We start from the raw sequence: 15,135 nt of genomic DNA, 5'->3' as shown, positions 1-15,135 counted from the left end.
TTTGTTGTAAACACTAGTGGTTTGTTGTTGTTGTACACGCTGTGTGAGTGTTTTTGTCGGTGACACTTTGCTAGCGTAACTTTGTTGTTGTATTTGTTTGACGACTGCAGCCGCCAAAGACCGAGGGTTTTGTTCTTGCTGGGACTTGGTAAATCTCGTAACCCTTGAAGTTTGTGAAACTCGGCTAGCGTGCAAGATGCCTGGTCGCAGTACTTTGTTTAGTTGTTTTAGACCTTGTGGGGCGGATTCCCTGCTGGAGGACTCGTGTCCGATACCTCCGGTAGGAACTCCTACTTATGACTTATATAGCAAACATGGGCTAGGCCCGATTGCTTTTAACGATTATTGGATAAAATATACAAAGAAAGACGGCGATCTTCGTTGGCCACCTCACGGTAGCTTCGAAGCGTCGATCTTAGATAATTTGGAAATTAAGTTGTTCGAACGTAAATCTAGGCCGGCCATGTTTGATGCCTTTCGGTTGTGGCGCAAAGAAGCCCGACAGAAAGAGATCAGACAGAATAAGCGTAGTGAGCGAGATAATGTTGCTACTATTGTAAAGAAAGCTGAGCAGTTTCAGCGTGATAAGGAGGAGAAGGATAAGGAAGTGTTTGAGAGGCTGCAGCGTATGACCATAGATAAATGCTATCCTGCTTTGCCTACGGAGTCGGATAAGAAGGAAGAGGCAGTTGAGGATCCTTTAATGTCCTATCTTATGAAGTCGCCACCTCCGTACGTACAGGGTACCGCAGTTCCTGTGGTCCCTGCCGTACCTGTTCCCCCACTTGTTATTCCTCCACCTATTCCTCAACCTGCACCCGCTCTTCCGACTGTTCCCGCTCCTGTGCCTGTGTCTATTCCTACTGCTCCTCCGCTTCCACATACTCCTGCTCACACTACTGCTCCTGTGTTGTTAACCCCTGTCGTTGCTAATGTCTCAACTCCTTCTCTTGTTAGTCCTGTGTCTTACTCTTGTCCCTCTACTCGTAATCGTAATTCTCCCATTGCGGCTAGCTTCTTTCAGTCGCTCGGACCTGTTTTTGGGTCTGCTGGTCCACCGCAGAGGCGTAGTCAGCTTCCTGGTAATAGGGAACGCGCTGCGCTATACAATATGGCGATGAGTTGGATAGACAATCCGCAGAGAAATCCATCCCGTGTTGTTCTTGAAACATTTAGTCAATTCAACATACCGACTCAGAGATATGTGTTTGACGAAATGTGTAAACTTTTACATGATCAGATAGCGGCTGTTGCGCCTGACGAGGTGCTGACCGCCCTGTCTAATCTTCGGCTTCAGTTCGCAACTGGACTGATAGTCGATACTAATGTCCGACGTGCTATCGAGCAGTTGTTGTCTTTCCGTCTAGCTCCCATTCCTCACGCACTGTTTGTAGAGGATCTTGAACGCCAACAAGCTGAGTCTGGTCAATATCCTATGCGTGAAGTTCCGCCGGTTTGGGTACCTGCTGATAATACCGATGTTAATAACATCATACCGGCGCATTTCCAGAGAATATGGATACATCTCCCATGGAAACGATCGGAAGTGCTTCAGGTGAAACAAACTTTGCCCGATCCTCGCAAAAATCCTGCTGGGTATTATAAGGAATTATCGCAGCTCGTAGATGCTACGGTAATGAATCTTGCCGATATCGACATGTTGTTTGGCAATGTCGTACCGCAACCGGTATGGGCCAAGATTCGTCACCAAGATCACACAAATGAATTAGGTGGTGATTGGGCTGCTATTACAGCGGCAGACGCTGGACAAGCGGCTGCTACTAAACCCGATCAGTTGATTGAACTTCTTCCCCAGCGAATCATTACGTTAATGAAAACGCTCATGCCAGCTGTGAAGGTAAATTGGGATAAGTTGTCAGCCTGTAAGCAAAAGAAAGATGAGAGTGTTTCAGACTTCTTTACGAGGTTTGAGGAAACATTCGTTGATCATAGTGGACAGGATATGGGTACTGAGGGTGGACAGAGGTTGTTTGTTGATAAATTTGTATCGAACTTATTGCCCGACTTGTGCAATAAATTGAAGAATTCAGAAAGTGCGTGGGCCGTTTCTACCTCAGCTCAGATTCTGGCTACGGCACAATATTACGAAAATAGAGAAAAAGAGGAAACTGACCGCGCTGATAAAAAGACAAAAGAGCTGAAAACTAAAGTGTTGTTACAACAAGCATATCCGCCGCGTTCTAATCAGAATGCGTCTCAGCAGAATAGATCACAGTCGCAATCGAATCGATCGCAATCGCGTAATGATTCCTCTTTCAACAGATCTTCATTAGGGTACAATCAATGTGCTTATTGTAGACAGGAGGGACACATTAAATTTGATTGTCCTGCTTTAAATGATCGTAATAGTGGTAATTCATCTAGAGGAGGCCGTGGTGGTTCACAGAATGCATCACGTGGTAGAGGTCGTGGTGCTCAGAACGACCGCTCTGACAATTCATCAAATTCTAATAATTGTTTCGATCAACGTGGATCATCACAAGGACGATCTGCGCAGTACAATGTAGACGATTATTACGTCGATCAGGGAACTGACGACAGTAATTACTAGGACAGCCAAAGACAAGGAGAGGGAGTGGTATCAGTTCAGGTCGATCAGAGAGGGCCTTACGTCGCAGTTGCTACATCGGGCGTCGTTGAGCCTTTTCTGTTGGACACTGGTGCAGCGAAAAGTTCTATCATGCATTCGAAACTCCCTGGCGCACCTTTGTCTGGCTTAACAAATGTATCCGTTGGATTCTCTGGCGCCCCCGTTAGCAATCCAGTTTCGCGCCCTTTGCCCCTTAAAATTGGGCCTCGTGAGCTCGAAGCTCCGTTGATTTTAACCACTGGTTGTGGTGAAAATCTTTTGGGTCTGGATTTGCTTAAACGTCTGTATGCAACTTTGTATTGTTCTCCTGCGGGTGTAAAGCTTACGTTCGGAGAGAAAGTAGTCTCTCCCATGTATTTGTCCCTCGATAAGCTTCCACCGGAATTGGATTCTCTTCCTGCGTCTTTGTGGGCGACGGGTCCAAACGATGTGGGCCTGCTTGATATCTCCCCTTATGTTGTTCAGTTGAAATCGAATGTGCGATTGCCACGTATTCCCCAGTACCGTATCTCCCTTGATGGTGAACGAGCGTTGTTAGCGATCATCTATGATTTGATCGAGAAAGATGTTATTGAGGAGACTCGGGGAAACGTGTGCAATAGCCCTGTACTGCCCATTCTTAAACGTACTGATCCTACCAAACCGCCTGTTTATCGTTTTGTTATCGATTTACGGGAGGTAAATAAAATTGTGGTTCCTCAATTCCCTGTTGTGCCTGACATCACGGCGCTACTGACTCTGATTCCAGCTACTGCTTCATGGTTTTCGGTGATTGATTTGAAAAATGCGTTTTTCAGCATCCCGATTGCCGAAGAGAGCAGGGACCTTTTCGGTTTCTCTCTTGGTGGACGTAGCTTCCGCTTCAAACGCGCTCCTCAAGGCTACTGTGAAAGTCCATCGATTTACAGTCAAGCTTTGAAGGGTCAATTAGATGCGTTTAGGTTGCCGGTTGGTGCGGCTTTAATCCAATATGTCGACGACTTATTGGTGGCTGCTGATACTCAGGACATTTGCAAAATTGCTACGGTATCGTTGCTGCAACATCTCTGTGAGTTAAATCACAAGGTGTCACCTTCTAAACTCCAATATTGTTGTCAAGAAGTAACCTATCTAGGTCACTTATTGTCAAAGGAGGGAAGGAGATTGACCCCAGAGAGAATTGCAGCGATTGCACGAATGGCTGTGCCACAAACCCAGAGAGATGTGCGTGCCTTTCTAGGTATCACGTCGTACTGCAGGCAGTGGATTCCAAATTTTTCATTGCTAGCGAAACCATTGGTGGCTCTTACGTGCAAGGATGTTCCAACTCCTTTACCATGGACGGAAGAATGTCAGAAAAGTTTTTCTGAACTACGTGATTCATTGTGTTCGGCTCCTGTGTTAGGTACCCCTGATTACAGCAAGCCGTTCACGTTATATGTTCACGAGAGGGAAGGTTGTGCGTTGAGTGTCTTAACGCAACCTTTTGGTGGTAAGCAACGTCCATGTGCATATTTTTCCTCGACCTTAGACCCAGTAGCTAGAGCATTGCCGAGTTGTTTGAGAGCAACTGCGGCAGCTGCGGTCTCTATCCGACAATCAGCAGGATTGGTCATGGATAATATGCTTACGGTGATGGTTCCGCATGCAGTCGATACTCTTTTGAATCGAACGAAAACTCAGCACTTGACGAGTGCGAGGTTGTCTGGGTACGAATTGACGCTCTTGGCAAGCCATATTCAGATAAAACGTTGTAATGTCCTAAATCCGGCAACTTTGTTACCAATTAGTGCAGAGTCAGATGCAGTAACAGGACATGACTGTTACTTGCGTACAGAGGAGGAAACGAAAGGTCGAGTGGACCTTAAAAACACCCCATTGGAAGACCCTGACGGCACCCTGTATGTGGATGGGTCATGTTTCAAATTGCCGAATGGTGATGTGACTACTGCTTATGCTGTTGTAACGTTGAATACTGTGGTTGAGACTGCGAGATTGAATCAGAATTCTGCCCAAGCTGCAGAGCTGATTGCTCTTACTAGAGCATGTGTATTAGCAAACGATAAACGTGTGAATGTGTACACCGATAGTCAGTGTGCTTTCGGTGTAGCGCATAGCTTTGGACGGTTGTGGCGAGAGCGTGGTTTCTTCACGTCGCATGGCACGAAAATACAGCATGGCCAGCTCGTGAACGATCTTTTGGATGCATTGACTTTGCCTGCTCAGGTTGCGATTGTTAAGTGTAGTGCGCACCGTAAGGTGACGGATGATGTTGGTCGTGGTAACGCGTTTGCAGATGAGATTGCTAAGGAGACTGCCCGGAACCTTAGCACTCGAATGTATGTGACGAGTTCGGTTAGGTGGCCTACAGAATCGAGTATGTGTGAGAATACTATAGAGAGCGTGAAAGCAATTCAGAATGAGGCCACCGACACTGAAAAGACGAAATGGAAAGAAAGTACGGGAAGGTTGGATGCGAATGGTTGTTGGATTGATTTGTCGGATCAGAAAAGATGGATGTTACCGGATGCGTATGTACTAGCCGTTGTGACAATGGCACATGGGTTAGCACATATTAGCGCGAAAGGTATTTGCAAGTTGTTGGCTGATGTGTGGAAGAATGATGGTATTACGAAGTGTGCTGAACGTCTGGTGAAGAATTGTATGGTGTGTATAATGTACAACCCTGGCAAAGGAACCCCAACCCCCCCTGGCAGTTTTGCTCCTCCTTCGTATCCCTTTGAGGTGATTCAATTGGACTTCGTCCATATGGAGCGATGCAATAACCTGAAATATGTTTTGGTTGTGGTTTGCGCATTCTCCCGATGGATCGAGGCCTATCGCCTCAAAGATAATACTGCTTTGTCTACTGCGAAAATCCTACTGAAGGAATACTTTCCTCGGTACGGAATGCCTAGAGTCGTGTGGTCAGATAACGGAAGTGAGTTTGTTGGAAGTGTGATGAAGAGTGTGTGTAAGGGCCTTGGAATTAATCAAAAATTCCATAGCGCCAATCATCCCCAGTCAGCTGGATTGGTTGAAGGTTACAATGGTACCCTCAAGCTAAAATTAGCGAAGATTCAGGCTACGACTGGACTTTCGTGGCCTGACGCTTTGCCTCTAGCATTACTGTCAACTAGGGCGACTGTACACTCCCGAATAGGGCTTAGTCCCTATGAAATAGTGTTCGGCCGTCCTGCGAATGTGTGGGGGGTTCCTAGGCCAGGTATGTTCGTTGATCTTGAGTATCCGATGTTGATTGACTACTTACATGACTTGACTGCTAAACTGAGGTTAATTCATCAACAGGTTTACGACGCCTTGCCGACGCAGACGGAGGGTCCAGGCCACCAGCTCCAGCCTGGTGATTGGGTTGTCACCCGAAATTTTTCGCGCAAGAAGAATCTGGACCCCCGCTTTGTTGGACCTCACCAGGTGCTCTTGGCCACGAGGACTGCCGTTCGTCTTGAGGGACGGAAGAACTGGGTACATGCTACCCATTGCAAACGAGTCCCTATTCCTTTGCCGGCAGACCCGTGGGTGAGGAAAGGCATTGCGTCAACAGAAGCAGAGACATTGCCGGCGTTCGTACCTTTCAGCGACGCACAGCTTGTTGGTGAACACTCAGCGCAGCAGAAAGCCACTGTTGGAACATTGTCAGCAAAAGACTCAAGACCAAATCAACAAACTGATCAGCAGGACGTTGTCTCTTCAACGGATCCTTTATTTGACGAGCAGACACGTCCCGGGAAACATCGATATTCTTTGCGTTCTCATAATAAGGACAAATAAAATTGTTTTCTTGCTTTGCTGAAACTGATAACTGCAATATCCTCGTTTCCCCTGATCAACTTTGAACATTTCGTATGATTGAAAATTGTTTGTACATATATTGAGATTTTTGCATCTTTTTCCTTCCACAGCTGATTTTTTGTGCTAAATAAAATACATATTGTGCATTGAGGGCCGTAGGGCCGCGCGCGTACTTCCTTCTGGACAGTAGGTCTTGACGCTAGGTTAAAGGCCGTCGGTTCCTAGGAACTCCTGGGGATTGACCATTGCTGCACAGAACGAAGTGCGTCAAGAAACGTTGCGGACGGTCGTAGGGAAATGGCATTTTCGAAGCTGAACGATTTGGAAGGAGCTCAGGCGTATAGAGTCAAACTACAGAAACTCAGTCGTACTAAATGTGTTGTATTCCAATTGTTTGTACTGTTTTTAACTGCTTCTGCATTCTTGGCGGGTGGGGTGTACTATGCTATGTCTTATTTTTTACTTCCTACCCCTACTCCTACTTCTTGCCCTAACCTTACTTCTACTGCTACTACTGCTTCTCCCCACTCCTTTCATATTTTACCGGAACACGAACAGGCTAGACGTGTAGAATTCCGCAACAATTCCTTTATCCAGCTCCTCCATCAGCATCAGTTAGTGGTTAACACTACTAATTGTTGGGTGTGTGGATTGATGCCACATACTACGGGTAAGGGGATCCCATATCTGGTGTTACCGTATAGTTCCCAAGGGTCAGCTCGAGCATACCAAACAATGCTTCGAAGCGCACTAGGTTTCCACCCCTCTCTAGAACGTTCCCCCAAACCGGGTCCTACCTCGTGGCAGTGGGTGGTATCGATGATAATACAGGATTTGGAAGATGAGATCTATGATGCTTTTCTCATCCCTAAGGCAGAGGTACAAGCCTATAGGGCACCGGATAGAGGGGAATATACTGCGTTCACTAATGAAAAGCAGCTTAAAAGCTCGCCTCCGATATGGGTCGTACCCCACACTGGTAATTTTTGTATCGTGGGTCGTGGTTCGCAAGCCTCACTTGGAGTAAGTGCTTGCACTGAAAGTTACGTTCTGTCAATGTCCCCGATCCCTGTGCTTCTGGCTGCCAAGGGTACGTACTTCATCTGTCATGATCGTGCATATACATGGTTGCCCTCAGACTTCATGGGCTCATGTTTTGTTGCAAATCTGTTGCCTCCGACATTCACTGTAGATGCCGATTACCATAAGACTAGAGTTGTACGAGGCGTAATTAGCGAAGAGGATACTGCCGGTCAAGAGGCAGGAGACTTTTTCAAGGGTTTCCTCCCGTTTTGGGGACCTATGGTTAATAGTAGGAACCTGAGACATTTGACTCGAGTGGTGGAATCGACAGCTAATGTTACTGCCAGTGCCCTTGGTAATATCACCACAGAACTTCAGGCGGAGAGACTTATGACGTTACAAAACCGTATGGTTTTAGATGTCGTCTTGGCAGATCGCGGTGGGGTATGTAAAGTGATCCATTCGAGCTGTTGCATTTTCATACCTGATAATGCTCCTACTGTCTATCAAGCCATCTCGAAGTTGCATAAGATCTCCGAATCCATACACGTGGATGTAGGGGATTGGACGCTACTCGGTTGGTTTTGGGGCCTGATGTCTACCTGGGGTTGGAAGATTCTGACGATCATCGGGGTTGTGGTAGTGTTCCTGTTCACGTGTTGCCTTTGTGTGCAGTGTGGTCCTGCCTTATGTGGCCTCTGTGCTACAACGTGTATGAGACAACCACCTGTTACCAAGGGGACTCGGTCGGACAGATCTATGCTGCAACGACATCTTGATGGTCTGATGAATATCGAATATGATTCCGACTAGTGCTTGCCTACATGAGGGCAAAAGGAGCGTCTGAGGTTCCGTGACGATTGTAAGTGGTGTTTTCGACTCGCACGAATATGGTCGAGTCTAGTATCTATGAACCGCAAATGACGAGTTTAGTAAGTGTGCGCAGTTTCACTGTGCTAACTTAAACCGTTCGTTTGTTACGTGGGCTTTTCATCTGTACCCACGGGTTCCATCTTAGATACGGCGTCCATTTTTTCTCTTGCCCTCAAGTAGTCAGCGAACGGACGCTGTCCGCTTCGCGACCCTGGGACTTCCAAGATATTTGCGGAAGACACATGTCCTTTGAAAGTGTCTTTATGACGAGGGGGTTGCTACTGTAAGGCAGATGGCGCCGCTCGAGGCTCATCTTGCCGCACGGCCTTATTGTCTCAGCCGTGCATCTCATTAGGCACGTCCCTTTGATGCCTGTATCTCGTGCTTCCCGGCACCTCCCCTTTTACACCCTTTTCGATCTCCCCACTGTCTCCGTCTTCCTCTGCACCTGTCTTCGTTCCTGTTTCGATGTACTTTACTGCCGATTGGAATTTGCTAATGGTGGGAAGATGGGTTTTTTCAGTTGGGAACCGCCAAATGTTTCCGCACTTATGTTCCGGACCTTGTATGTTTCAAAGCGACCAAAACGACCCCTCTGGGAGCTTGATGTGGGAACTGAGTTGTAAACCTTTGTGTTCAATGTTAGCCTATGGGTAAAAACTGTATAAAAGGAGCGATCCACAAAACCAATTTGAAGCAGTCTCCCCAAGTTGCACGTGGTGTGCTTGTCGTGATTTCTGTGTTCCCTGCAGTAAATAAACCTTGACTCTTTGACGCCGAAGGAAGTGTCCCGTGTCTCTGTGACTTGTACGCCGGAGCAGGTTACCCACGAAGGTTTCAGGTGTTGTGCCCTGGCACCGCTGGGTCCAAAAGAACCCAGTCCTTCACAGTGGGGTTATCTCCAGAACGGCACATAGGACTCAAAAGGTTTAGCTTTCTAACACTTATAGAGTATACAAAGTGGTAACCCAACCGTTGCTTCGTTTGAAGACACCATTCCCTATGCACCCCACTAAACCCATTTAATTATCTCGAAAACATTGTTCTTCTTTGCAAATTAGGGGCCTCCATATGTTTCCATAAAAAGAGCAACTTCTGATTAAAGAATATCACCCAGAGCCACTTACATTTACCACGATTACACAAGTGGCCACAACCTATAAGATTACAATAATGACCCCCCTACACAGAGCTGCTATTGGTGAACATCCCAAAGAATTAGGTGTGTTTGCCAACAATAACGCCAGCAAAAGCTTTATCAATATGAAATGCCTTTGCACAACTAACTTCATAACAGCCAGAGCAGCAAATGCCCTCTGGTACAAAAGAAATAACAAAAGCAATATATTACCCCAACTCAGCATGAATAAACATTCAAATATTAGCTTTAAATATGTTTTGGAAATATATAAACTTTGCTTTAAACATCAGCACACATGGTGGTGAAAATGCACCTTTTTCGATGTAATTGATACTTTCCGTGTTTGGCAAACTGATTAAATTCCAAGAACAAAAAACACAATCTTTGCCACAAAATACCATGTTTCATTTTTAAAAAGTGCATGGTCACCAAATAGCAGCTTGTCAGTGACATCAACTATTCACACAGATCAAAGCCCTAAACGGACTTCCTGCCATTCCCAGGTATTACCATCACATAACGCAAGAATGCCCACCACTATGCCAGGGCATATTGGTGCCAGGTTTGGGCATCATAATGCCAATATGATCATAATATGTCAAACGTGGACATAGGTAAGCCAGGGGTGGTCATCATAATCCAGGATGGGCACAATTAGGCCAAGGATGCCCTTTCCTATGCCAAGGATGGCTGCCATTGCGAGATGATTAATCAAAGGATGCCCAAAATATGTCAAGAGTGTCCATTAATTCACCAGAGCCATCAATACACCAGGAATAAACCCCATTGTGACAGAAAAGATAAAGTTTATGATGGGAACACCTGATACCTTTTGGTGGTCTCTGACTAGAGGATAAGCTACCAGGCTGGGGTGCCTTCTATCAGAGAGTGACACAATGCAAGGCACACAGACAGCAATCCGATAAATGTGCACGAGTACATATGGACATATGCATGCATAAATACATATATGCACAAAATACTACCATCCTCCCTGAAACATATTCGATTGTTACTGATCTCCATTCTCAATTCAGCTCTCACTTTATTTGGCCTCTGGCCTTCTCATGCAGCTGGGCCAGACACTTTCTCTCTGCCATCTACAATCCACACTAAAGTGACTCTCTATCCGTTGCTGACATTCTTCTTCATGCCCATCTGGTCGAGGTTCAAATACCAAAATACCCTCAGTGGGAGATGGATTTCCTCTATGGAAAGAGAGACCTCACATGAATAATAGGCATTTGGACTAGAAATCAAACTACAATCCCTTCGGACAAAAAGGAGCTACCATAACAACCTCTGTTATCTCTGACTTCAGTCCGTGGATGACAAAGGCACACCTCTGTGTCTTATTTTCCCCTCACTTGCACTGCTTGCAGTGTAAAGGTGTTTCTTTGGCCACTCATCTCTTAAGGGATTTTATCTTCTGCCTCACTATTGACTGAATATATTTACATATCGCTTACTAGCTATGACAAAGCATTCTTATATTCTCTGCCCTGAGTTCAGAAGCATGTTGATTAAATTATGGCAGGAAGGTTTAGAGGGTTCCAAACAACACAGCTAACTCTTTCCATTTGAAGAAGCATTGCCTCTCTTGCGCATCCCATAAGTGCTTATTTTCTTTACATCTACATTCGCAATCGCTCAGATCTGTTTTCGGATGGTTAGGGTCAGGAGAATTTCTTTTGCCAGGTTATCAGAAACCAGTCACAATTGCATGACTTTTGTCATTCCAGTTAGACTGGGATGTTCGCACTGTACCTCTGAGGTTTAGAGTGTGTATAAAGATGGAACCCCATATTAAAGTTCTGAGGTGTGAGTGGGCCCAAGAACTCACATGTAGTCAAATGTCCCTGTACTCAGAGCCATTGCTGAGCCAACACTTATTTGAAATTTAACAGCTCGATCATGTGAGCCCAGATGTTTTTGTCCCTCTCCTCTGCCCAAAACACCATCCTTATCGAGGTCATGTATTTGGCCCTGCTCTAAATTAGATGTTATGAAAGAATCAACTGGTGGTTGTGCTCACTGTATAAGAATCCGTTCTGAGGAGATTTCAGCATGCACAGTGCATGTCATGCTCCACTTTATTCTACAGAGGTGCTAAAACTAGCCAGTTATCCGGGTCTGGTAAAACAGAGCTTTCCTGCAAATTTAGAAGGCCAACTACTGGAGTCAGGACTTTTGTGATAACTTGAGAATGAAGACCTAGACCTTGAAGTAATTGTGAATGTCCTCACTAGAACTAAGAGGAGCTGCCAGTGACATTTGGTGGCTTGAATATGAAGGTAGGGGTACATCTGAGCTAACGCTGCAGGGTGCTTCCCTAGAATGATGAACAGTAAGATTCATTGCTGGGTCTGCCATTTGCAAAGGCATTGAAATTATGTTTTTTTTTAATCCTCCACAGGACTACCACCAGACCATTTCCTTCAGTAAATAATCAGATATTCTGTGTTGACCTTTGAGCTGCAAACTTAAAATATCACTTTCCAAAACAAATACCCAAAATGGTATTTTTTGGGGGGGGGAAGAACCACGCCCCCTTCCTTTAGCAGTATTTATGTGTAACCAACTCTGTGCTTTGACAGGTAACTGGAATTTCTTGAAGTCTTGAAGGTAAAACATAAGATACATTGATATTTGGCTAAATGCATATGAACTTAAACATTTCACTATCTTTAGAATAACATCCTCAAGCTATGTCACTACATGTCCTTTTGTGGAAGATGTATATATTATCAACTTGACTTACGTAGAACAGGGAAAAAAGAAACGTAGCATTGCATATAAAGACTGGCAATGTTACCTTACACACTAGGTCAATTGGCACATACACATGTTAATTGTCTTATTAAGTAACCATTCTATTCCATCACAGGAGCCCTAAGCACAAAACATAACCCCAGTCTTTAGAGTCAAACAAGTGCTTTCAAATTGTGTTAATAAATCACACACAACTTCAGGATACTTCTCCATAAACCAACATGTCCAGAATCCAATCATTTAAGGTTTAGAGATTTCAATGACTGAAAACCAACATCCATGTAGCTAGGTCCGACTGCAGCAACATCATAGCACAATTGCTTAGTAAGGGTGCAAAGCACCACAAAGAAAGTTTATACTTGGCTGCTGTCTCTCTAGACACTCAACAATCTGTGACCCGCTAGAAAACGTACTTCACTGCTGCTGCTCCAATGCGTAGCATGATCCCCATGTGAATTGAGTGTGCGTCCCCTGATTCCAGTTAGCGCCCATACTCTGTAATGACAGGCAGCCTTTACTTTGTTGAAAGTCACTCAGTGCAAATGGCCTTGTAGTACTGCTTCCTCTAACTCGAACCAGACAGATCAGTAAGCAGCACCTCCACCCCCTTCCTGTCAGCCTCACCAAGTAGGCAGCTCAACATGGTTCACAACTTTTAGCCCCAAGCCTAGCAGGAGCCATCCACAACACACACTGCTACAAGCCCTTGAGACAGGAAGAGTCCAGGTCATCACACAATAAAGAAGAGGTATTATTTCCCGTGAGAGGTTGGGGGATACAAAAGGAAGAAATGGTCTAAAGCAATTAAAACTGTAATGCTCCCCTTGCCATGGAAGCTATCTCCAATGGCGACGGGGGCATTATTATCATTTTAATGTCCCTCACCACCGGGCTTTACCTGGTGGTGATGCACAGTAAAGAAATGGCTATATGTGTTCTAACCCTTACTCCCATCCAGAGTAAGGGCCGTCAGAGAGTCTGGCTATGGCAATGACAGAAAATCACCACTGTAGCCAAACCTATGGTACGCTAGCATCTAAATTGGGCAGCCAGACCGTCATGCTTAAAATAATCAAGGTAAAGAGATATAGAGGGTTGTATACTTCAGCAAAGATGTATCAATGTTCCAGATCAGCCGCTCTGTGTTACTTCATGAATCTCCATAAATATAGCCACATTCAAAAGTGATATCCTGTTATGCAAGAACAGCAGCAACTGGTGAATGTTAATAGTGAGGATTATGGAAGATCTTAAACGCAATCAGGGTTTTGAAGTTGGAAGGCTGACGTTTCACAAAGTCTACGATCTAGAGATTCCATACATTCACCAACAAAAGACTAGAGTGATATCCCTGCTTTTTTAAATAGAAGTAGTAGAACTTGACTGCTGATTAATTAGAAAATGTTAAAGGATTATTTTGTGGAACATGCGTAATAGATTTAAAATAGTCTGCCAAACATAAAACATTATAAAATCTACAGAGCCATGAACAATGTATATGGTCCATAGAAAACACTAGGAGGAGCTTGGTGAACAGTTGCACAGTCAGTGACAAATTGACGATTGAAAATTGCCTTATTTACAGAGCAATCCGTTATCATATCCATTCTGTGTATTAATGATAGAATATTGTACTGTATTTTTCATGAACTGTATTAAATACTTGATGGATATGCAACCTTTAAATCTGTTCCACTCACGTTCAAATGCTAAAATGTTATATGCATGAATTAAAATTAGTTTTATTTTTTCTTTGTTAAGGTTATGTTTTTCTGGAGCACGAGAAGGTCATTTGCCAAGCTTGCTTGCTATGATTCATTTTAAATATTGCACTCCGATTCCAGCTCTTCTAGTTTGTGTAAGTTTCCAAAATTGTATAGTATTGTAGCAATCTTGTTAACCTAAGTAAGTACAATTATACCTATGGTGATCACAGGGGTGACCTAGGAAGAATGCATTAGACCCAACAGTTCTGATTAAAACAATATTGATGAAATCATCTATCTTCCCCAGTTGATGAAGGGTTGGAGGAAACCATCTGTGGTGGTAGAATATTCAAGTGAAACCTGAATTGCTTTCTCCATAAGAGATAGGATAGTAAATAGATTATGGATAATACTATCTGCTGTAACAGAAACAAAGAAATAAATTGGAATAAAAGATCACAGAACACATTTAACTTGCTTGCATTCCAAATTCACGCATCAGAGGCGCTATTTTGTCACTTGCATTGCCCAAGAATACCAACCACTATTGATTGCCTGTATGCATCTAAAAGCTTTTTTCTACTGTCTACTGGAAGACTGAAAGCAACCATCATCTAAAGGTTAAATATCAGACTAGAATGTGCATAACCAAGTGTAAAATACAAATTCTTACATTTTTTTTACAAAATCTCCTAATTTGGAATATTTCTTCCCCCTAGAACTACGGATGTTCCTGGCATTGGTAACTCAGATGAGATGGGCAGGGGTGGGGAAGTACTGGGAAGAAAACGTCCATAGCAGAATGGTGCCATAACGGTTGATTATTGAATGCCATCTTCTTCCTTATACAACTAGGCCAGAGGACACTGACAACCCTTTCGCATCCAAAGACTGATAAGCTGTTTTCATAAAGACCAGAAAACGTGATATTGATCCAAGTAATATTTACATTACTTGTTGGTAATTCCATTACTCTGAGTCCATACTTTCATGTTCTGATCAATACACTTGATGCGTAATGCCAAAAAAGACACGTTTTCAAACCCAATTTCCCCTAGACGTAAGTATGCAGCTTGCTCCTCCCCCAGGCAGTGGATATACAACCTCCCCTTTTTTGCTTACTCCTGACTTATATCATGCTTGTCACACTTGCATTTCCCCTCAATAAATATTTTAGAATACATTAAAGGGAGTGATCTGAATTATATACTGATCAG

At 44.2% G+C, this 15,135-nt stretch overlaps 1 protein-coding gene across 1 annotated transcript in view; it reads left to right on the top strand.

The window, feature by feature from the left end:
• SLC7A10 (solute carrier family 7 member 10) overlaps positions 1–15,135 on the top strand; it is a 521,979-nt gene that overhangs the window by 422,783 nt on the left and 84,061 nt on the right. The window contains exon 8 of the mRNA XM_086945141.1: positions 13,974–14,070. Coding sequence (XP_086801267.1) covers positions 13,974–14,070 — 97 coding nt within the window. The remainder of the gene's footprint in view (positions 1–13,973; positions 14,071–15,135) is intronic.

Source organism: Lissotriton vulgaris, chromosome 12 (assembly GCF_964263255.1).
Source record: "Lissotriton vulgaris chromosome 12, aLisVul1.2, whole genome shotgun sequence".
Taxonomy (NCBI): Eukaryota; Metazoa; Chordata; class Amphibia; order Caudata; family Salamandridae; genus Lissotriton; species Lissotriton vulgaris.
This window is presented reverse-complemented; position numbering and strand designations above follow the sequence as displayed.